General features: G+C 32.8%; 2 protein-coding genes across 2 annotated transcripts; one reads left to right on the top strand and one right to left on the bottom strand.

Annotated features, from left to right (window-relative positions):
• Window positions 1–1,139: 1,139 nt before the first annotated feature.
• On the bottom strand, window positions 1,140–2,590 carry LOC108337397 (two-component response regulator ARR5). The gene is made up of 5 exons (XM_017573916.2): window positions 2,351–2,590; window positions 2,140–2,225; window positions 1,961–2,041; window positions 1,798–1,868; window positions 1,140–1,667 (listed from the first exon to the last, which is right to left on the bottom strand). Exons 1-5 carry the CDS (start codon window positions 2,484–2,486, stop codon window positions 1,358–1,360), a joined length of 684 nt encoding a protein of 227 aa, XP_017429405.1. The 5' UTR covers window positions 2,487–2,590; the 3' UTR covers window positions 1,140–1,357.
• An 18,400-nt stretch (window positions 2,591–20,990) lies between these two features.
• LOC108336345 (uncharacterized) lies at window positions 20,991–25,201 on the top strand. The gene is made up of 11 exons (XM_017572764.2): window positions 20,991–21,198; window positions 21,296–21,409; window positions 21,516–21,634; window positions 21,791–21,834; window positions 21,926–22,026; window positions 22,440–22,527; window positions 23,560–23,668; window positions 23,760–23,925; window positions 24,049–24,120; window positions 24,254–24,367; window positions 24,711–25,201. The coding sequence occupies exons 1-11, from the start codon at window positions 21,088–21,090 to the stop codon at window positions 24,801–24,803; spliced, it is 1,131 nt and encodes a 376-aa protein (XP_017428253.1). The 5' UTR covers window positions 20,991–21,087; the 3' UTR covers window positions 24,804–25,201.
• The last annotated feature ends 578 nt before the right edge of the window (window positions 25,202–25,779 follow it).

The following is a 25,779-nucleotide window of genomic DNA, read 5'->3' as shown; positions in this document are numbered from 1 at the left end:
ATATGTCCTCTGCTATAAATGTTTAGGCTTAACTTTCTTCAAGAACTCTTGGAAACTGGTGTGGAGTATCTTCAAAAGCATTTCGTTTCGTCCAGTTATGGTGAATTTATTTTGAGCAGAATCTTTAGAAGCACATCAAATATGAATTGAAAGATGAGATTAGGGAAACATGGTTTCAGTGGAAGTAGAGAGCTTGACTCATAATTTGTAAGAATCTGTTTTGGCATTGGCAGTTGTTCAGTCAACCCTTGATATTTTCTTTCTTTGAAACAAGTGCTTTGGAGAGTGTGATTCTCCTGTATGCAGATTAGAGAACTCTAAGCAAATTAACAAGGCTATCAGTAGTTGAAGTTTGCTTCCTGTTATGATTTTTACAGTACAAAAGGGAAGGTGGTCAAACCAGTCAAATTAGCAATTGTGCTTATCGGGTGCCACATTAGCTCAGTAACTTTTGCATGCAGTTGTTGGAGTTTTTAGCTGGTTTATAGCCTACAGAACTGTGTTAAATTTCAGAATAAAATAGTGTTCTCTAAAAAGAAAGGAAGAGGAAGAAGAGGAAGAAGATGAAGAAGAGGAAGAAGAGGTGGTTGATTTTTTATAGTTTTGATGATAATGGTTGAAGTGTAAGCAGAAAATGTAAAGGGTGTGGTAGTGAATGTTGTGATCCGTGGAAAAGGGGCGAGCAGTGGAAAAAGATGAAAAAAAAAGGCAATGGTGAAGAGGGCACATGTGGATGAGTATGGTCCAGTATCAACAACCAAATATTCTGGTTCCTCTTCCACATGACAGAGGCAATGCTTTCTGATATTGCAGATTTATTGCAGCCAAACCTCCTCCATCAGAGACAACCAGACAAGTACAGCAGTTCCAAGACCCCACCACACCTTCCCACCCTCTTCCTTAAGGGAACACTTCCAACATCTCCAATTCACATTTCTTTATTCTTTACACCAGACAAGATCTTGCAAACTATTATTCCATCTGTTTCACACCATTTCCACTCCCAAATTCAATCTTCACTTACACCATCCATTATTTTATTTTTTGCACCTTCTTCTTCTTCTTCTTCTTCTTCTAACTTTTTAATCCAACAAAAAACATTGCAAAAGTAATTTATTTCAATAACTTTCTTTTCCCACATAATAACATTATGCTTCCATAACCTTAACCCACCTTCGTACAAACAAACAAAACAAAGTAGCAAAAGATAAGAGAGGGCCAATGCAACAAAAACCGTTACAGACAGCACCAACAACATCATCATCAACGGGTAATTGCAATTCGACCCCAGAGAGAGGAAAGTAATAAATCTTAAGAGCAAAAAATTAAATACTGCTGTGGATGCCATCACAGAGAGTCAATCCGTGGTGCTCATTTTAAGCCGTCTGATTGGAGAAGCGAGAACGGTGGGTGAAGATGTAGGAGAAGATGATGGTGAAGAAACGGACGGTGATGATGAAAGTGTAGAAATGGACGGTGGCGATGATGACATGTCAGAGGTCTCTTCCTCTTCTTCCAGCTTTCTTTTGTTGTTAATCTCAACACCGCTTCCTCTGTCATGGCTTCCAACCTTAACCTCTTTCGTTGTCATGTAACCCTTCAACCGTTTCACGTCAGATAATTTCACTGGTTTCACTATGAAATCCTCTGCACCTTCCTCCAAGCATCTGCATATTTTCAAATTTTCCAATTCCTTTCAGTTTTCTAAAATTCATCACAAATTTAAACATATGTTCTTTAGCTTAACTAGAATTAGAAAAATGTAGCATGAAGGAAACAAATCAATAATGATAATACCTGTCTATGCGAGGCAAAACGTTTTCGGAAGACATAATCACTACTGGAATTTCCCTGAACATGGACGATTCCTGCATCGAGTAAAACGTTTTCACTTAGAATTGTCAATCACAAGGAAAAATCAAGGGTTTATGATTAGAATTTTAATTATTAATTAATGAACCTTTATTTTCTTGAGCAATTCATAACCTGTCATCTCGGGCATGCAGTAGTCTGTGATAATTAGATCCACCTTCAAACTCGGCTAAGGAAAACAAAAAACAAAAACATAGAGCAGAAAATAAGCTATGGAAAATAAACGAAAGTTCATGAAAATGAAATGAAAATTCTCATGATACATACGACAAAACCATCAGATTCAGAGGTCCTTCTCTGCTCGTCCAACCCCAGAAATTGCAGTGCTCTGATTCCACTGTCCACAGCTGTAACTGCAATTTTTCCATCCAGAAAAAATCCTTAACAGAACACAGATAAAAGAGTAAAGAAAAAAAACAACAATATAGAACACCCAACAGTGTGTTTTGCTTTGATATGTTAAAGAACAGTTAATTACCTTTACAAGCTGAGATTTTGAGCAAGCGTTCAATGACCTTTCGATCAACGAGGCTGTCGTCGACAGCCAAAACATGAACCTCGTGAGAATCCTCCGGCGAGACATGATCAAAGGAAACGACGGCGTCTGTGTCCATTGAAAAGTGCAGAGGGAATTGTAAGCAAAGAGAAAGAAAGAAATAAAAGAACAGAAAGAGGATTCCTTAACATGGGTGAACAAATCTTAAATACAGTGTTATATTAATGAATGAGGCTATGTGACATGTTATGTTGTTGTTCCATAATATCCATCTGTCACCTTTTTTTTTAATAATTATTACTACTATTGTAATTGCAATAATAATGGTATAATAATAATAAAGTCTCTTTTGGAAAAATCAAATCTTAAAATCTTCTCTTTTTATTTGTGTTTTTTGGAAGATGGCGCTGAGATTCTGAAATCCACTTTGGTTTGTGATCTCAAAGGAATTTCTTTTCTCTTTTTTCTTTTTTCTCTTTTCTGATCCCAAGCTAAGTAAGGTATTAATGACACTTCCTCAAACAAAATCTCGCGTGATTTTGGTCAATCTTGGGAGTTTGTGAACGATGTCGCACAGTGATTGGTGGGGTTTGACAGCGTTGACCTAAGTCAAGCTGAACCAAACAGCGCCGTCAAATTCCCAACGTCATTTTTTCACCGTTCCTCGTTTGGTAAGTCGTGAAAGAAGAGAACTCCTTAATTAATGCCAAGAAGATTTTCTGATTTTGTGTGAGTTTATGTTTCTTTTTTGTGGGGTTGCAATAAATTATAGAGAGTATTTATGGGTGTAGAGTATCTATTCTAATCTTCATGGAAGTGATATCATGCACGTGCAACCTCGTGTGAGTTATTTTATTTTGTTTTGATTTTGATTTTTGTGTCCATGTTTTGTGGTAAAAGCTTGCTGTACAAAATGAAGATGTGTTTGCTGTTGTTGGAAAATAATTCATTAACGAAGTGAAATTTCGTTGGGATTTGAATTGATTTTGTTCTTTCTCTTTGAACTTTAATTTTATAAGCTTATGTTCATGGAGGTGATATTTTCGAGAGATTTCGTTCTTTATGGAGAATAATTGACTAATATTGGTCAAAGACTGAAAACAGTGCCAGCTCAAAATTAAAATCAACACTTATTATTTTATGCATGTCAATAATTCATTTCAATTTGTTAATAATGTAAGTACTTTCAGTATCTCTAATTCATAATCATAACATGCAAAGATCGATTACTTGTACGGCTGAAGGACATGGAATGATTTTAATTTTCATAAAGTTGAGAAAATACCAAAGTTTGAGATAACGCAAATTCCAACCTTTCTAAAATACTAATTTAAATAATCCCAAGTTGCATTTAGTGCATGGAAAATAAAATCATTTTAGGATTATGTTTAGCCAAATAATTAATTGTGTCCTTTTTTATTAAAGAAGGGTTACCCTATCAATATAGTTGGAATTACTATTATTGTAATGATGTATTTTGTAAAAATTTTAACAATTTCAGGAATGTCTCCAATATTTAATATTTAAATATTTTTATCTTTAGTACTTATTCTTTGTAAGATGAATGACAAAAAATGTTTAAGTCAATTTCTCATAACGAAATTAATGAGAACGTAAATAAAATACTACAATCATTATGTTATTTGTAATATACTTTATTATATTTGTGAGTCCTTGCTTAGATGGGTTTGGGATTGGGATTGGATCCATTGACAATTTACATTGGATGTTGTTCCCTTTACCACCCCAAGTGCTTATGCACCTCCCCACTATTTTTTTTATTCCAAAAATACTTTATACCTTCCCACTATTTTCTTTTATTCCAAAAATACCATACACCTCCCCACTATCCTCAACAATCTTTCTCTTTCTCTCTCTGCATTAATGGAGGATTCATATGGCTTAGATTTAAACTTGTGATATATTGCAAAATATAAAATTCAGAGGAAACTTCAATATTAGTTCCACTTTATAAACTTAAAAGTTAGATGCAAATACAAAATAATAAATATAATAATATTAATAGTAAATAATATATTATTATTATTATTATTATTATTATTATTATTATTATTATTATATACTAACTTTATAATGACGAAAGAACTAAATAAATTACAAATCTTTAACAAATATTTTTTTTTTTATATTTTAAGTATTTAATAATATTTTTATATTATTTATCTAATAAATTAAATACTTTATTCAAGTTATTTGAGTCAAACATGTCGGTAAGTTATAACATAATATAATGTTAAAAATTATAGATATTAAATGTAAAAAAAAACACAATATATATAAACATTTTTCTAGAAATTTAGAACAAAATTTTACCATTTATTAAGTAATTTGAAGAAAAAAAATATTTTGAACAGTGAAAATAAGATTGAATCAAACTTATTTAAGGCAAGGTGTAAATAAAATTTTGCAATATATCACAAGTTTAAATCTCACCCATGTGAATGCTCCATTAATGTGGAGAGAGAAATAAAAAGATTGTTAAATATAGTGGGGAGGTGTAGGGTATTTTTGGAATAAAAGAAAATACTTGAGAGGTGTAGAGTATTTTTGAAATAAAAGAAAATAGTGAGGAGGTGCAAGAGCACTTGGAGTGGTGGAGGGAACAACACCCATTTACATTATGTGAGTAAGTGTTTGATCATATTCTGATAACAAGTGCAGAGTAGTCGGAACGTCATTAATTTTGATAGATCGATAGGTAGTCGGCCAGGCTGCCTAGTGATACATATGGGCTGAACATGTTTAGATGCAGACACTTAGGACATATTCGGTTGTAATCCACGTTTCATCGTCCTAGGACGAGTCCAATACTATTATGGTCAAGGGGTACTCGACCATATATAGTGTAATAGCTCCTAGTCTTTTCATGACATGTTAAAGGTGTGTAAAAAGCTTTAAAGAAACAATAGTAATTCGTCCTCAGCTTCTTACTTGTTAACCACGATATCGGTATTTGGTAGTCATCTTGTGAAATTTTGCAATCAAAATTTATATCTTTAGTTATAATCGTACAAGTATAATAGCCTTAACCTCGTGAAACGTAACGATGAAGAGGTTGTAATGATTAGGTGCTAGGGGTAACATGATGAGGGAGGTGTGATTGGCTTGTTGCACATTAAATGATGTGTTGCTTGGAAGGGAAATGAGTCACAACCATTAGCCTTAGACTTGGATAGATTTGACGATTGAGGGAGAAAGGTAAGGGGGCAAACCATTACAAAATTTGTTATAAATAGAGGTTTCATTTGACCTAAGTTATCACCATGTTCCCAAAAGATTTCTTTGAAGTCGCCATATTTTTTAGAAGTTCATCCCTTTAAAGACTGATTACTTTTGAGAAGCCAATTAGTTCTAAGTCCAGATGTGTGTGTCTTGTAGTGGTTCGAATACGAGTTCTAGAAAGGAGTCAGATATTAACAATAATATCAGTAGTCTGGTGTCAATGTTGTACCTCCTTGACATTCTTGGGGCTCCTCATGTCTATGGTCACCTATCTTTTTTAGGGTTCACCTCTATCTCCCCATGTATTAACATAAAACCCAAGAACTTGTCGCCATTTATACTGAACACACACTTTTCTGGATTTATCCTCAAGTTGTACATTCATAGGACAGAGAACACTTAAGACAGGTCCATTGAATATTGAGTTAGGGTTGGGGACTTCACCACCATGTCATCCACGTACACCTCGACGATCTTGTCGAGTAAGTGTTTGAACACTTTGTCAATAAGTTGTTGGTAGCTCCAACATTCTTCAGGCTAAAAGGCATGACTTCATAGTAGTAGTTGGCTTCTTCCATGATGAATGTAGTCTTCAGCCTCTCGACTTTAACCATAGGGGTCTGATTGTATCTTGAGTATGTGGCTCTAGCATTCTTCAGGCCAAAGGGCATAACTTTGTAGTAGTAGTTGGCCTCTTCCATGATAAATGTAGTCTTCAACTTGTCCGCTTCAACCATAGGGATATAGATGTATCCTAGGTAGGCGTTTAAAAAGCTCAGGACATTGTGGTCGGTCACTCTATCTACCAATCGGTCTATGTTGAATAAAGGATATGCATCTTTGGGGCATGTCTTGTTCAGATTTGTGTAGTCAATGCATATGTGCTATTTTCCATTGACCTTCTTTACTATAAAAACATTAGCCAACCACGTTTTATTTCTTACCTCCTTTATGAAACTAGCTTGCAATAACTTTTTTTCCTTAGCCTTGACAGGCTGCCTTCTATCCTTGCCTAACTTCCTCTTCTTCTACGAAATCGGCCTTACCTCACTAAATATGGTTAGCTTGTGGTAGGTGATAACGATTGAATTTACCGTTATTTGATACTAAAAACACCCATTTTGACTTAGAAACTAGCTTGAAATCATAGTTTTGTGTGAATAAGAGAGTTGAAGGTGAATTTAATGATTCTATGCTAGATTTCCTTGTTTTCAACAGGAATTGAGATGATTTGGAAGAAGAGTTGAAGTAGTAAGGAGTTGAAACTCAAGAAGAGCTGGAAAAGCATCAGAAAGGAGGAACGCAGCAACGCTGAGCGTCATTTTAAGGGCCCTCAGCGCCGGATTACATTGTCTCATGCTTGGCTGCCCTTTTTTTGAAACCTCAGCGCAGGAAGTCCCTGTCTCGCGCCTGGGCGCCCTTTTTGGGGCGCTGAGCGCCACTTCCTCGAGTCACACCACGCCTGCTTGCCTTCTGAGCTGACCCTGAGCATCAGATGATTCGGCACGCCGCCTGGACGCCCTAAGTGGGGCGCTGAGCGCCAGTTTCGTGGGCTTGGACCCGTTTTCTGTTATTTTTATGTTGTATTTAAGGACTTGAACGTCCTAGGGATTGTATCTTTTGACAGAAGTGGCGCAAAAACACACTCTTTGACCCCTCAGAAGCGGATTTGGATGCGGAAGCTCCTATCTTCAACTTCTAGGGTTTTATCTTTCATTCTTTTCCATTATTCATCTAGTTTCACCATGCCAATGGTGAACTAAATTCTATTTGTTGTTGGGGAATGATGTGAACCTTTGTAAACTCTCATGTATTGAATTGATTCTTAATTATATATGCTTCTTTCATTAATTGTTAGGGTAATTCTTCTTCACTCAATGCTTGCTTTGTTTAACTCATTCATTAGCATGATGTATGATTTGCATGAGTACTGGAAGGTATCTTACAATTCAGGTTTCTGGAGAATTTTTCCTAGAAGCAGTATTACTCAGGAATGGGGGTATGAGTTCTGGTTGTCTTAAGCTACTAATCGTAATGCATAATTAATTGTTAGGGATACAAGGAATTGTGACCTAGTAATTAAGGATAGGCTTCTTCGCCGAGGAATCAGGTTTTAAGTACTTTAGATAGTGACATTAACATTAATAAAGAAGTAGAATTCGTATATACATGAGAGTAAACTAGGTGAAATCTAACCCCAACAACATATTCATCCCATAATATCAAATTCATCTGTTCATCTCTGCACTCTTGTCCAATTGATCAATTTGCATGCATCTTTACTTTTCTGTATTTGCATTTTAAACCAAAAGATTTTGTTTTCAAGTCTTATTTAATCAAGAAATCACATAAATGTTTAGGCCGTGAGTCTCTAGGAAAACGATACTTGGTCTTACCATGTTTATTACTTAATACGATTCGATACACTTACTTGCCGGAGTCTTAACAGTAGGCTACCCTTGGGTCGACCTCTAGGAGGCCAACTGTTGTCCATGTGAACAGGTCCATGTTATTAGTTAGGACTTGGCCTATCAATTAGGTCGGTGTTACCCCTATCTTCATACATCAATCTTCTTGCAAAGTGAAACGTCTTGTTTCCCCACAAGCTTTATCCTTGCATCATTGCCTATTTTGGGGTCGAGGTAATCTCTTATGATTGTGTTGGCTGCTCTTGCTCGTTCAACATTATTGGTATTTAGTAAGGGAGCTTAGAGTCACAGGCTCGCGATGTAGCACTCCTTGACCGTCTTTTGGACACCATAAACTATGATAATGTTCCCGGACAAGGATGAGAACTTTATCGTAAGGTGTAAGGTGGACAACACAACGCCTAACAGGTTTAGCAATAGGCGACCTAACAAATATCAAATTGGTATGGTTTTGGTTAGGTTTCCTTCACCAAAATTCGTATGGAGGTCAATGTAACCTCTAGCAAGCACCTTTTCTCTAAAGAAGTCATATACAAGTTCGTTATAAGACGTTATTGCTTCTTCGGGCAGCTCCAACTTCTGGTAAGTTTTTCAGTAGAGTATATATATTGAACTACCCTTGTCAACTATGACCCTTTTTATGGCAAAGTTCTCAGCATCCACGGTTATGACCATGGGGTAACCTTGATCTAGGTTTACTCCCTAGAAATTTGCATCTGTGAACGTGAAGGTGGCATCCTGTCGCATCAATAATACTAGGATATCGCGTTCACTAACTATACTACCTTGAGATGTTTCTTGGTCGAGGAAGAAGATTCACCTTCCACAAACCTTCCAAATATGGTGTTAATTTTGCCCTTCAAAGAGGGCTTAACATTGAAACGTTTGTCCTCACATTGGGTCGACTCATCTCTCTTCTCTTCCTTATCTTTGCCTCTCCTATCATCTCTTCAGTCATCGAACCTTCGATAGTTAGAGCGCAAACTACCTTCATCCTTACAAATCGCTTCATGTGTTTGACTCAGACTAACTCTTTAATCTTATCTCTAAGGGTAACACACTCATTTGTTGTGTGGCTATTGTTGCAGTGGTACTTGCAGTGCTTGTTCATGTCACCTTTTGTTGGTTTTAGGACTTTTTGGATGGCGAGATAAGGCCTTCCTACAACACTTCCACAAAGACTCGAGATTTGGGAGCATTGAGTGAGGTGTAGTGCAAGAATTGAGGAAGCATAGGCTTTCTCTGTCGAAAACCACCTTTCTAAGTCGAGTCCACATTCAACATCTTTCTTCTCAGCTAACATATTGGGTCTTATCTTGTTGCAATACTCTTTTACTTCTTCCAAGCATATGAACTTTGTAGCTCTCTGTTTCAACTCGTTCATGCTTGTAGGCGACGCCATGCATAGATCATTTGCAAAATGGACCCGACCTCATCATTGTGATCATGTAGTGGAGAACTACCTCAAGGTTTAGGTTTTTTATCTTCGGGGCTACCACCTTGTTGAACCTTTCAGTGAAGATTTTCAGTGGTTCACCTAAGGAGTGTAAGAGAGGAGAGAGGTGAGAGGTGAGATGATGATGTCGACTCGTGGTGAATTTGTTGGTGAAGGACGACATTAGTGTGTCAAAGTAGTGAACAATATAAGGGGGGAGGCAGGTTAACCATTTCAAGGTCACCATTTTAAGAGTAAGGGCAAGGCTTTGCACATGATTGCATCGTCGATTAAGTACAAACTGACTTGGGTGATGTAGAAGACCACATGTTCATCTAGTTCGATGCTAGCATCATACCAATCTTGAGTGAGTCTTCCACTGCTTAGGAAGGAGGGTGTCGATGATGCCGTCTATGAAGGGATGTTGGTGGTTCCCTCCCATTGTTAAGGAGTGGTGTGTCTTGGGAGTGGGGTTGTAATCACCCTCTTCTTCATTTCCACAGACAAGGACGGTGCAAGGAGTTTTCTACGCCAAGACCGTGTTGTCAACAACTTCCTTCTCCTTTTCCTTGTCGACTATGACCTTGGCCTCGACCCTCCTTTTTAGTCTTGCATTCTCCTTTCTTAAGGCATCCATTTCTTCAGCACTCATCTTCTTAAGCTTAGTGAATTCTTGTTGCACCCTCACCTGAGCTTCTAGGATAATGGGTATGTTATAGTCGAGGAGGACTTCTCTCTCTCCAACCACTTTGCTCCTTGTGGACACCATAATGCTTACTTCCTTCACTAAACTAGGTTTTTTCACAGAATACTACTTGACCCCCCTTAGCCCTACAGTGGGCACCAATTGTTCTTACAAAGTCGATGACGTACCCTACCAAGACTTTATTAACTCCATGAACATCTCCAATCTTCAATCTCCAAAGTGTTCATTCTCTTTTTCCTCGGTACTCGTCCTCCGTAAGATGAATGAGGATTGTGTTTGCGGAAGATACTTTGATGCTCAAGTTAGCATCTCATGTCAATAGAGTAGTAAATGTGTAATTAATGAGAACATAAATAAAATACCTCGATGATTGTGCTATTTATAATACAACTTATTATGTTTGTGGACCCTTATTTGGAAGGGCTTAGGCTTTGGCCTAGTGACCCATTTACCTTATTTGATCAAGTGTTTGATCATATTATGATAACAACTAAAGAGTAGTTGGTACGCCATTAGTTTTGGTAGACCGACAGGTACTCGGCCAGGCCGCCTAGTGGTAGTCATATACCATGAGGTTAGACATATTTAGGTGTAGGCACTTAGAACATATTCAATTGTAATTTTCACTACATCGTCCGAAGACGAGACCAATACTGATGTGGTCGAGGGGTAAGCGGTCATATATAGTACACTAGTCCCCCAAACTTTTCATGATATGTTAAAGGCGTGTAAATAGCTTTAGAGAAACAATAGTAGTCAGTCCTCGGCTTATGACTTGTCAGTCATGATATCAGTATTTGATAGTCGTACTATAGAGTTTTGCAAAGAAAATTTGTATTTTTGGTTGTAGCCTTATAGGTATATATGCTGAATTTAAGTATCATTAAGTTATCTAATTTTATATGTATACTAGTTTTAAATTTGTGTTGAACACATTATGAAGTCTGTTTGTGTGTTTATTAAAAGAAATTTAGAGGTTAAAGAAAGAAATAATAAATCTTTTTAAGTTTATAATTAAGTTTTGAATCGAATCGGTATGAAAAATGATTTATAAGTTTAGAAAGTCAATATGTCTATAAAAATATAAATAACAAACTTTGTAAAAGTACAAAGGACAAAAATGTGAAAAAATATATAATACTCTCTAAATATATAAAAGATGTGCAAAAAATATATAGAATAGACTCGCTAAAAATATAAATTAGTGAATGGAGAAACTGATCTAATATGTATTGTTATACTTGTCTAATCAGTACATTAATAAATTCGTATAATATATGTCGTTAGACTCATCTGATCAATATATGAACACATTCGTTTAATATGTATTACTAGACTCCTCTACTTAGTATACAAAACAAATTCACTTGTCTATTCAACATATAGACATACTCGTCTAATGTATATTATTAAACTATTTTATTAGTATATAAAACAAACTCGTTTAATGTATGTTACGATATTCGTCTAAATAGAAAATAAACAGAGAGTCTTCTAATGCAGGATTAGTTTAATAATTAATTATCTATTTTATTAAATTAAATGAAGGATTACGATATAGCTAGTATTTAGTGAATTAAATCAATTACATTAAGTATCATTAAGTTATCTAATTATATATATATATATATATATATATATATATATATATATATATATATATATATATATATTCAAACTTAAAGAAACTGTAGCCATTAATGAAATACTTTAAAGGAGACCCTATTTTATAAACTCTTTTACCATCTTTGAATTAAAAGACTTAATTGCAATAAAACACGTATTTGAGGGAAGCTTTCTTTTAATAAGCTTTATAACTTTTATTACAGTAAACATTTTAACTTCCCAAATAAGATTGTGTAAGGTATTAGTGTAAACTTTGATATCTTAATTGTGCAACCTCATAAATTATCTGTCAAAAATAAACATTTTAACTTCACGAAATACTAAAAATATAATTGTTATTTTAGAGTCAGTAATTGATTTACATTCATAAATGCTAATAAAAGAATATTAATTACATCCACATAAAATGCTAATTGATTTACATCCACATAAACACTCAATTTTCATAACTACGGTTTCACCTTTAAAATCATGTTATTCAATTTTTTTTTTCAAATATTATAAAACACTGTATGAATTGTGTTTGTTGTTGTGTCTATTAAATATGAGTATTTATAGGTAGAAGAGAGAGCATAGGAGTTGTTTGTCATCATTTTGATTTAAAATAATAATATTTATTATCAATTAAATAAATATAAAAGAAAAACTATTTATACATAAATAGTATTTATCTCTAAGATTAATAATGTATCAAAACATTAGTAATAGAAAAATTTTATTTTAATTATTTTTTTTTAAATTATACTATTTTTTCTAACAATCTCATATATATATATATAATTATTTTAAAACAAAATATTTTATTTTAGCATAAGGAGTCTTTTGAGTTTGACCCTTACTTATTACTTATAAATTTTTACTCGAAAAAAATATAAAGACTTTAATTATTTTGAGTTAAATTTTCTATGATCAAGTTTTAGTAAATAACATATATTCATTATAAGTTCTAATAAGTTATTGTATGTTATGGTCTTGTACTTGTATTTTGTTTAATTGTCACTTAGAAATTTACTCATAAAGTAAATCTTCAAAATAGTAATTTGTGACTTACACTCCTATAAAATTTGTCATTCAATTTATTAACAAATAATTTAAAAATAAATATGATAATACACCTACCTTAATCTTATTATTATCACAATTCTATACCTATAAGTATCATAATATTCAATCAAATCAAATATTTAATAAACACTCAAATATATTGAATATTTCCTCGTCATAATCCACACTTACTCTTACAAATCATACATATTTTACATCATCAACAACTCTTTTAAAATTTTTATACTCTCCCCTAAAAACAGTTTATTTACAAGTAATTTAAAAATACTTTTATAAACATTTGTTTAAGTAACAAAACCATTTTTAACTTCAATAAGTCTCCCAAACTGAATTAAAATTTTCATAAGTAAATTTAAATTTCCTTAAAATCACCAAACATCAACTACAATTTGACTTCAGTTTCAAAAATTTATACTAAGAAAAGTAAAATGATTTAATAAACAATTAAAATTTAGGAATGAAGAAAGAAACCAACCACCGAATTACTAATAAACTAGCACCGACTAAAATCAAGAACCGTGAGTCACTTTATATGCCATTTTCTAGCATGTTATACTCAAACATTTCCCATTTTTTAAATCATCCAAAAGGTCAAAATCGATTTCAAAAGGGATCAAATTTTGAAGGAACCAATCTTTTATGAACTATCAGTGACTCCAAATCTAAAATATGTTTTGCAGGTTCTTCAAACTCAGCAATCTCAACTACCATACTACTTTGCACCTTTCAATTACTATTATTTTTTGGAACGATACAATGAAATTACTTGAAATTAAGCCTAACTGTAATTTCTTGGTAGTCTCCAAACCCTAACTAAACAATATGTATAAACAAAGTGCAAAAGAACAAACATTGGTGCAAAGTGATGAAAATTTAGTGTAACATTTTGATATTGGTTAAACACAAACAAAAAGTTTGTCTCCCTCTTTTTATAATTTTATTTTCACCCATTCTTGTATGATTGTTGAATAGGTCAAGCTCATCTTCTTTTGTCCCTTGGGAGCATAATTTTGTGAAAAGAGGTTTGTTGGTGAAAGCAACGTTAGGGTTAATTGGGTAACATGAATCATATCTGATTTAAAGATGAAAAACATATTTAATTACTAGATTTGATGATTTAGGTGGTGAAAAAAATATGAAAAAGAATTGAATATTTGGAGAGATTAGAGTTTGATGAAGAGGTGTTTTGAATGAAGATAAAATATTAGATTGATGGAGTAATGGAATGCATATATATTATGCCCGACCAACTGAACAAACTGTTTGGATTAGATGTGATGAATATAATTAGAGGTTGAAATATTCAATAGAATCAAGGAGTGTTATATAATAAGAAATGGTAGCTAGCTTTTGTAAAGGGTTTTGAAGGGAGAAAAAGAACCCAGCGAATAGTTGGTATTTTATTTGATCGATCAAGATTTGGCATCTCTTTTTTTCAATATTGGGTCTGATTTTGGGTATCTTTTTTATTTGCTTGTACTATGGCAATATCATAGGAACTTTGGATCTCACTTTACCAAACAGGTAATAAAAGCACAAAGCATTTTCCCTCCAACGTCAACCAGAATAACAAAACAAACAAAGTGGAATTCAAGGATATGCTATAATATTATAGGAATACCAATGTTTTCTACTAGGCTTTCAATTTTAATGCCTCACCCAAATCACCTTTCAAAATCCAATGCTTAAAGCCTTCTTTCCTGTTCAATCAACTTCTCTTATCATGCACTCCAAATTCTTTTCTTATGGAAAACAATTTAACCCTTTTTCTGTTTTCGTAAAAGCTGAACTTTCAAGGAAAAATTACATGTTAAAAAAAAATGCTTTGGTGCATTTTAAAAATTAGGATCGATTGCTTTTTTTTACTATGTAAATGATTAATCTTTCTTATCCCTATATTTTAAAAGTAAAGTATTTTAAGTGGATTTATGATAAGATTCTAATAAATAATGGTTTGATGGTTTTTTTTGTATGGAAAAGTCAAGAGGAGAATTAGGATTTTTTTTTTGTATAATAGTTTAGGAAAGACAACCACGTAAAAATAGAAAAACATGAAAAGTATAATGTATATGGTATGGATTGGATCACAATTTTCTGTAATTTTCAATCCAATCAAATTAAACATACTTAGGTCGGATTTTCCTTTTTTCTTTATTTGGCAAATCATACTAGTACAAAAATATTATACTATATTACCCAAAGCATATGTAAGCATTATTAAAAAAATATAATAACATTTTATCAAGTGAAAAACCACATAATATATTTGTTGAACTAGATGTAGTATGTCGGAAACTAATACATATTAACAAAATACAGGTAACTTAATTATATATATATATATATATATATATATATATATATATATATATATATATATATATTCTATGCTCTCTGCAACAGAATTTCTCTCCCCTGTATATAAAAAGTATGATTAAATATGTATATTTATTTTATATGAAATATATGACAGGTTTTCAATTATTACTTTTAACCGAAAATTAATTAGTCATTTTTAACTGAAATCTATCTTTAGATTATAACAATATATATTCTGACCCAAATGATCTTCAGCTGTTAGCCCAATATCTTTGAAGCTCATTCTCGTATAAGGACATTTCTTTTTGTAACCCCATATTTCTGCACTTCCATAAATGCAAAACTTTCACTTCCTCCTTAAAAAATGAATTATATATTATATAATCTCGAATTCATTTTTAGCATGAAAAAGTTTGCATTAAACAATTTTTTAGATTGTGCAATTTGAAAGTAATTTTTTATGAAAAAAAATTATAAATTCTAGAAATTATTTTTGCACAATTTTTTTAAATTATATAATTCAAAATTTTCTTTGTAATAAGTTTTAAATTCTACTATCTAAAATACTTTTTTCTCCATTCCTTCCATGGATGATGATGAGTGCAAGGGACTGATGGCGGTAATAAGTGACAGCAGTAAGGAGGGCCTTTTGGTAATTTAACTACCTATAAACAGTCTATGTTTAAGATCCAAATTCAATGTGATTTAAATTATTTTAAGGTTTGCTCATTAGAGAGAAAATACACAAGATAAGGAAATATAAAGAAAAAAAAATGAAAATATAAGTTTGAGTTTGTTTAATTTTTAATAAATAATTAAATAATAATAATAATAATAATAATAATAATAATAATAAATGTTTTGATTTATTGAAAGTGCAGGAAGAAGTGCTTGGGACCTTGATATATGTGCTTATACTAGTTATGTGATCATTTAGATAATATACTTATGGGTACACCTCCAACTTTTTCAAAAATTTCTTTTGACTTTAGTAAATATGTTTTTACTTATTTTCTTTCTATTTAAAGTAATTCTACACTTTAACTCTGCACCCTTTTAATAAAATTTTTGAAACTTTGTCTTTTATTTATAATTTAATAACTATTTAATTTAATTTAAAAAACCAATATTATTTAATATTTTTTATATTTTAATAATTATTAAAATATAATTTTTTCATTTAAATTAAATTATTATTAAATTTTAAATAAAAACTAAAATTAAAAAAGTCATCGGTATCTAATAACTATGTTATCGGATTTTCAATTAGTTTTTAAAAGTTTGTTTTTTATTTATACTTTATTAATTATTTAATTTAGTTTAAAAATTTAATATTATTTAATATATTTTATATTTAAATAATTATTAAAATATAATTTATATTAGGTTTAATCTTTTCGACATCCCTGTTTATGTACGAATGTCTCAATTGGGTCCTCGTTTTTTAAAGTGTATCAAAATGGTCCCTAATTTTGAAAATTGATATCAATTGAGTCCTTTCCGTTAAGTTGGCTGGACGACGTTAAAAAAATTGATGAGTGGATGCTGAGATGACGAACGAACGCAGTGAACGAATGCTCGTCCACCAGCGAACGAACGCTCGTCCACCAGAGAACGAACGCTCGTCGACCTCTTACTGCTGGACGACCGTTCGTTCCACACTGGACCACCGTTCGTTCGGTGGTCGACGAGCGTTCGTTCGCTGATGGACGAGCGTTCGTTCGCTGGTGGACGAGCGTTCGTTCGTCATCTCAGCATCCACTCATCAATTTTTTTAACGCCGTCCAGCCAACTTAACAGAAAGGACTCAATTGATATCAATTTTCAAAATTAGGGACCATTTTGATACACTTTAGAAAAGGAGGACCCAATTGAGACATTCGTACATAAATAGGGATGTCGAAAAGGATTAAACATTTATATTATTATAGTAGTAATATTAAAAAAATAAAAACAAAAACAATAATAATTAAGAAATCTAAAAATTTCAAAATTCTATTTTATTAATTTAATATTTTAATATAATTTAATATATTTATATATATTAAATCAGATTTTATATAATTATTTTTATTTTAATTACTTTTATTTTAAGTGTTTTAATTTTAATTTTTGTAATATAATTATTATAATAATACAAATTATATTTTAATAATTATTAGGGTTAAACCTGTTTTATCCTTCAACTCTTACGTGATTTTTGGTTTTCGTCCTCCTCCGAAACAACACTTGCATCCTTCTCTTTTTAGAAAATATTAGATTTAGTCATTCACTCCTGTCGACGTTAACATTTTTTTAGGTGGCTAACAGTCACCCTTTCTTTTTTTGAAACTTTTCTTTTTAAAACTGAGTCAATTCTCTCTCTACTTTCTTCATACGAGAGGTTTCTGGCGAATGGATTGGTGGGAAATGCTCGTCTTCAACAGTGGTGGTGAAGAAAGCTGGCAGTATAGGAATGATTACGGTGAACAGAATCTTCATTGATACTACCCATCCCATCACTCTCACCTGCAAAATCGTATTCATCATCGCCAAGTTGGTGTTCCTATCATACCATTGATTTAGTCCTTCACTCCTATCTTGTTTGTTCCATGTTATTATGCTTGATTGTATTTACAGGATCTTGAATTTTTGCAACTTTCCCTGCCAAAATTGTATAATGTAAAAGGAAAGCATAAACTGTAGTTTACTTGTGAGGGTGGGTGGTTTTCTTTGAATTGTGTATATTCTGATTATGGTTATATTTGCAACCAATGTTGTCAACAATCTAAATTGTAAGCTTACACAATCTTACAATCTTGTTACCCTTGACCAAGGTAAGTTGCCCATAAGATCACTCCTGGGTGGGATTATAGTCGGACTGAAGTGTGATCAAATCTTTGTGGAGTCATGTGATTTGGGTCTTCTGGGTCTGGTTGCATAACCTGATTCACCCAAATCCAGTTTCTTAACCTTAATATCCCATTTTCTAATTACATCTTAGTCTCACAATCTCTCTGCTCTCTCCAACCTCTTTTATTGCTTCAATAAAAGACCCTTATCACGACCCTGCAGTTTCCAACTTCAACTTGGGGCTCTACCTTCCTCTTCCTCCTCTTCTTTCATTGCAGTTCGAACAAAACATTTTCTATTACTTTACACATTTGTTTTGTTCTCGATTAAGGGGTGATTTTACCTTTATTCTGTTTTTAACAAACCATGGCTTCTTTTATATGTTCTGTTCGGTTCTTCTGAACGAGATCCTCCAATTCAACCTTCCCGAACCACATTCAGCAAATAAAATTAATAGAAACACAAACGACTAGCCACCTAAACAGGAGATTCAAATAAAATTCTATCCGACAGAACAAAGTAAATCATATTCAAAAAGAGAAATAACCATAAACGATAAAAAAATTCAAAAGAAAAAACACCTCTTTGACAATAGTGACATCGTCTTTAACGATTTTCGGCGGACCATACTTGCTCTCCAATCAGTGTCGTCGGCGAAGTCTTGGGCCAAGCAGAAGGACTGTCGTGGCAACTGGCTCAGTTGGGAGAGCGAAGGTCACGCGTCTTTAATGTCACCGGCGACCTCTTCGGCTAGCGGTGGTTCGCGACCGGGAGAGGTCAGTCCGCCGTGAAGGGCGCGGGTTCTTCCGTTGGAGGCACTGGCGGCGGTTGGCCTCGTCGGTGGCCGGGAGTGCGCGTCCCGTTGAGTGAGGGTTTTCCCTCTCACGCACGAGGAAAAGACGTAAAAGGAGGGCTTTCGCGGTCGCCGGTGATGAGTCTATCGATGAGAGGCGTCGCCGGCGACGCCTTCGCCCGATCGGAGGGGGGTGTTGGGTCGGTGGGTGCTGGCTCGGTGGGTGCTGCTGTTGTCACAGAGAAAGAAGAGGGGATGACCCTGTTTTGCCCAAGGAAGAAGAAAGGCAACTAACGTCATTTTGGTTTGAAGCTGCGGCGACCGGTGCAATCGAAGAAGGAGATGCTGACATTTGCATTGAAACAATCCAATGTGACAAACGTTAGAAAGAAAAAATGTTGATTAAACATTAGCCACCTCAAGCGATTTTTAATACTGTTAATTTTGAAAGAAGAAAAATTATAGTTTCTTTAAGAAGAATAATTATACTAAAATTTAAAAGAGGGACGAAAAATAATATCGCTTAATAGTTGAGGGACTAAAAACCTATTTAACCCTAATTATTAAAATATAAAAAGATATTAAATAATATTAAATTTTTAAATTAAATTAAATAGTTATTAAATTATAAATAAAAGACAAAATTTTAAAAATTTTGTTAAAAAATACCTAATTAAAGAAGTATAGGATTATTTTAAATAGAAAGAGAAAAAGTAAAAAAAAAATTTACTAAGGTTAAAAAAGATTTTTTTTGAAAAAGTTGGAGGCGTAGGGTGAAACACCCGTACTTATCTATGGATTCTTACACAATCAAAACTCGAAAGTACATGTCCAGTGCTAATTTTGTTTTTTACACACCCATGAAACGCAAGAGGAAACAAGGGGTGCAAAAATGGAAATCAGCCAAATTTTATTTCTTGTATCTTACGTTTTGTTAAGAGACTTCAGAATATTGTTAGAAATTGAAAAAAAAAACTTAAATGTAAAAGAGATTTGACGAAGTTTTATGCCACTTTAATTTGCAGATCTGTCTTAAACACCTGGGGGGATGCATGCTTTTATATAGTTTACCTTCACTGGTAAGATGTTATTAATTCATAAATAAATATTTATCGGGCAATAATTATCTTTCACTTCAAAAATAAAATTAAAACTTGAGATATTTTTCTATTATTTACCATTTATTTCATATTTTCTTTAAAAAACCACTTTTTCTATGTTATATAGTATTTTCAAACTAAAATAAAATATAGCAAGAACAGTTTAAAATGATTTGAAATTGAAAAAACTTGTATGATTAATTCATGTTAATTATTTTATTTGACATCAATAATAATTAGTATTGAAAGCAGAGAATAAATTAAATAATTGAGAATTTTTTAAGTTAAAAATAAAAATTTGATTATTCTAAAAATTATGAAAGGCTAATTTTAATAACGAAATTCTCTTTTTTTCCCTACATTTATCCCTTCATTGTATGAGAAATTAATCTTATCTATGTTATTCTGATTATTATATATAGGTTTTTACATATAGTGAAATTCGATAGAAGAAACTGTTTAAGTTTAATTTCATTTTTTATTATCAAATATAATATTTTTGAAATCGATAAAATCCATGAAACTAAAAGTTCAATAATAAAATTTGAAAAATTAAAAATTGAATATGACACAACCGACAAATTACATTCATTTAACATGATTAAACAATAATATATTGATAATAATTATATTATTTTTTAATTTAAAATCATAATATATATTATTATATTATTAAAAGTAGTGTCAAATTAATATTTTTTTAATCAGGGTCAAACTAACTTTTTTTAATGAATATTGTAAAATTGGAAGGTTGAGTGATAAAATATAATTTAAAGTGTAATGTATGGATTGAAAATGATCTGCTATCGATTATATCATTGCACCTAAAATATGTATAATTTTAAATTTTGTATAATATAATTCATGAAAATAAAAATTTAGGATAAAATTTACTAAAAATATGAATGCTCAGAGGTAAAATATCAAACTAAGCCTCAAACTAAGCCAACTATTTATTTTTTCAAAAATTATGTTTCACGTTTGCTTTCTTATATACAAAAAATTTAATAACTTTTTTTTTATTAGTAAAACAAAAACTACGAAGGTTTTACTTTTGTTTCATTATAATACAGTTAGTACATTTTAAAAAACGCGAATGGGCCGTGGTAGACCTGGTGAGTCTTGGGCCGGGCTGCGGCACGCCACATAACAGCTTGCGGCGGTCGGAGAGATGAACGGGATGGAGTGCGCGGCGAGAGGGAGCGGAAAACGGTGCGGCGGTGCCGCCACGCGTCTGTGCACTCGCTGCGAAGCCGTCGCATATTGCTCTCTTTCTCACCAGGTTTGCATCAACTTCTTTTTCTTATGTGTGCCATTAGGTTGTAAACTGCGTCGTAAATTCATTCATAGCTTCACTGCTTTCGTATTTGGTCGCTTAGATTGCACACTGGAGTCGTCACAAACACGAGTGTGATAGGTTGCAACAGCAGATGAAGAGTGTTGAAGTCCTCAACGATTTTCCCTTCACTTTCTCTCGCGAAGCCACGTTTCAGGTCACCTCTCATCTTCTTCCTTCTTAATACCGCTTTCGGAACAGTAGGATTTCTCATTTATTTTTAAATTTTTGTTTTTTAATCGATGTTTATGTAGTTTTAACAGGTTTGTGTGAAGCACGAAGGTAGATGTTCATTTTTGAGCAACAGAGGACTTCATAAAGTGGGAATGTGGCTGCATGAATGCGGTTGTGGGGCGACATCTGCTTCATTTGATTGTTTAGGGTTTCCTCTTGTTTCCTTCATATTCTGAAACTTCTTTGAATTAAATTTCAATTTATATCATTGATGAGTTCCTTTTAGAGTTGAAGAATGTTCGACTTATGATTATAATTTAGTTACAACCTTTTCACTTCAGGTTTTGAATTTTATTTTTTGCAGTTTAAATAATGGTTGGGATCTCCCAAGTGTTTTATGTCCATGTGGTAAGTTTGTTTGTCAAGCTTCATCTTCTTCAACTTCCCTTTCCTCTTTTTTAATTAGATTTAGAATTAAATGCAATGTATAACTGGTCAGGGCCAAACTCTCTGGTATTAGAGCAATTGCATAGTTGGAGAGACTACTATAAGTGGAGAAGCATCCCACTAGACTCGCCTGTTGCTTTGCTTCTTCATTGGGTACGGTTGTGTAAATTTTTGTCACAATTAGCTCAAGGAAATTCTATACTTTTATCCTCGTTTCAATTTTTTGACTGGGAATCTGTTATCTTATTTTGTTTGTAAGCAGTAATGGTGTGTGCAGTTGGTTTTGGCTCTTATTTTGTTTGCAGTCAAAATACAAGGGTTGGGAGGCTTGATCCCCCTGCTAGCTTCTCAGATTCCACCTACCACAATAAAATGTTTGCTTTCACCTGTAAAATCTGTAGGGGAATGGATCTTTGTCCCATTGGTTACTCTGATAGAAGAGAACGGTCTACTAAATTTATTGCCTCCAATACTATAAGAATAGACTTGTTGTTACATGTATTTACTCATTACATTTTTTTTAATTATATGGTTTTTACAGAATTAAAGGGTTGCCTCTTTTTCAGCCGCTTACAATATATCATGCTGCTCGTCTTGTTGGAATTACAGCCTTGAATCCTGAAATCAATGAAAAGTTGTACATACATTACCTTGGTATATCATCACCCATAAATTTTCCCTAGACATTTTAATTTCAAATTTTGAGTATTTTTAATTAGTTATCTTTTATGTTATATGTTAGGAATGGGACTTGAATTGTGTGATTTTTCTCCAAAATACTATGACCATTATATACATATTTAGTATAATGAATGTATCTAATGGCCAAGGGATATTTATATTCAGTTAAAATTTTAAAAAAGATACCATAAGAAAAAAAATGATACAATGGTGTTTGTTTACTCTCATAGAAGCTCCTCAAAGTAAAAGATGCAACCATGAAGTTTATTGCTCATTTGTAGCTTTTACATTTCTTTATTTTATTTCCAAAAACAAGAAAACAAAAAAGGTTCGCTTTGCTATAAGAAAATTTCTCAAGTTAGAAAAACTTGGGTTGGATGGGGGCTTTACCTTGTGAATTGCTGAAATGATTGCACCTTAACTTGATAAATACCCTTAAATGCATGTTTAAGTTTGAATCATCTTACTTTTTTTGCCATATAGACTGTATAGGTACCACTGATATTTTATTGCTGACTTTGGGTTAACTTCCCTCAGATTAGCCACTATAGATTTTCCTAGCTGTCATGTTTTCACTTACATGGGAAATAACCCAGTGTTGTTTGATGAGTTATGACCATATATGCTAATTCTCCTTTATTAGACATAATGCATGTAGTTCTATATTTCTACTAAAAATGTAAAAGTGAAAGTAAGGATTCATCCATCAACTAACCAAAAACTTGGGCTTTTATAAGTCTTTTTTCTTTTGTTTTTGTTTACAAGTGAAATGCAGTTTTCAGGTTTCTTTGTGCTGTTAAAAGTTTGTTTAAACTTCCTCACACTACTCAAGATTAGTTATGCAACTGTTTTGTACTCATAGTTATCAGTTTTATCTTTTATTGATCATGAATAAATGTTAAATTTTGAAAAACATAAATGTTTTGTTTAAAAAGGCTTGGTTATGTATTTTCTTACTATTGATTTCTTGACGTATAACTTTGGCATCATTATTATATACGGAAGGACCTGAGAAAGAGTTGCTACAACTTCTTGTGTTTGGAGAATTACTGGCACTCTTCCCTGGTTTTCATGTTCATATAGAACTTGTTGGACCTGCAATTCCTCCTCAAAGGTCTGATCCATTCTCATAAGTCATTGAATTATCATCTGATACTGATCCTATTTGGTTTAAATATCTGTCCTTGTTGCTTCCCAATGAACAGGGATGGTGAGAAAATTCAAATTTCAAAGTATGCTTGTTGCAATGAAGATGAGTGTGAGTGCAAAATAGCAATTAAAAATACATATCCTGAAACAGAGTCTGGTTCAGCTGTGACATTGCAGCTTTGGCGAGGATTCTATCATGACCGATATAGAGATATTGTTAAGGTATGTTGCAACATTTGAAGGGGATCTAGTATGTTATAGTCATTTAAAGTAATCTTGCTTGATTTAATTTTTTGTGCACAATCTCATATCTACAATTTACTTTAAGTAATGTTTCACTTACAGGATTCCTTTCCTCACCTAATAATTGCTCCAAATGGTGGCATTGCTGCTTATTCCAGTTGGTTACCATGTATTGTATGTCTCCCACCTTGTGCTTATCCCAGATTTAGGCGTTAGTTTAATTTTTATTTTTATACTACCTTTGAAAAGTAGTTAACAGTGCTGGCATGTTTTTCTTCATTTTCTTTGTTTCTTGCAAAAAATTCAGGAGTTAATTGAAAAGATTGGCGTCCCAGCTGTTTTTACTGATTATTGCGAGGAAGCATGTCATCTTGCAGCAAGTTGTATTAAGACTGTGTCTGACCGTCCTCCTAAATTGCCAGTAAGTTTTGTATTCATACTTTGCTGACATAGAAAATAATTGTTTTGAAGCTAAATTAAGCATTTAGTCCTAGTTGACATGCATTTAGGTATCTGTTTCTTGTTAATGTACCAATTGGTTTTTGTTGTTACTGTGTTTCTAAGGTTTTAGTTTCTATCTGCTTAGCAGGGACCAATGTCTGTTAGTAAAGACCTATAGATCAAAACTGAAGCTTGTTTCATACCAGGATTGATTCCTTGACTAGTGTTATCAATAGGGACAAGTGGTTATTTTAAACTTGTTTATTTTTAAACTTGTTTATCATTGGCATAATCTTTTAATAATTCATTACACTATAATGTAGGTTCAGTTAAATCCTTTCAGGCAGCCCATAGCCGTGGAAGACAGCGTGCTATTATTGCCCTGCTACTCGAATTGCTTTCTTTTTGGAATGTAAAGGGTTACTCAGAATATCTCGATTCTTGAGCCAACAATATTGGCAGGAACAACAAACCTAATTGCATCAAAAGTAAACCATTACTTGATCTAATGCGAAGGGTATGTAAATAACAATAACAATCAAAAGCTTTGCAAACATGTATCCTGATTAAACCTATGTGCTGGATGTGCTACAGCCACTACAATCATTCTAAAATTTTCGCGCGGCATGATATACATCTAGGTTTGTGACAAGGTCATAGCTAGATGGTAGATTTGATTTAAAGTATCTATAGATTTTTTTTCTGAACTCTCCCTGTATAGATACTGAACCACATAATTTTCAATCAAATTATAGAAGTTGATGTAATTATCAAAATATTGAGAGTATTTAACTTCTTAAAAATATTCTTACTATGTCTCCTTCAACCCTTTCTCAATTTGTTTTTACCCGACATGAAATCTTATGAGATCTTCACCTGCAAAAGGTATGCAGTGATTGAAATGAGATTATTTTCTTATGACAATGAGTTCATATGACAATGAGTTCGTATGACAATGAGTACAGGCCTTGCATCAAACTATTCGCAAGATTAGCTAATTTTTAAATTCTCAACAATTTTAGTTATGTGAAATAACTAATGGTATTTTTGGTAATGGTATCTGAATATAAAGCTTGTAAATAACTCCACACTATAAAACCTAACATAGGCTTTCTTAAAACAGACTCTATAAAAAAATTAGTAATGATTTCACAAATGGAACTAAATTTATATATTTGTATTTAATTATTGTTAATCTCAACTCTCAAATAATTCAGACATACTATTAACTTTTACATTTTAGTCTTTGTTTCTTTTTCTCTGATTTTAACCACCATCTTTTCATTTAGATTGTGACAAATGAATAGATGTGAATGGGTCAAATTTTCTTCAACAGCATCATCATTTGTTCTTCATGATAAAATATTAAATGATTTGTCCATAGTTCTTCTG

This window comes from Vigna angularis, chromosome 10 (genome assembly GCF_016808095.1).
Source record: "Vigna angularis cultivar LongXiaoDou No.4 chromosome 10, ASM1680809v1, whole genome shotgun sequence".
Classification (NCBI taxonomy): Eukaryota; Viridiplantae; Streptophyta; class Magnoliopsida; order Fabales; family Fabaceae; genus Vigna; species Vigna angularis.
The sequence above is the reverse complement of the archived record's forward strand: the minus strand, read 5'-3'. Positions and strand labels throughout refer to the sequence as shown.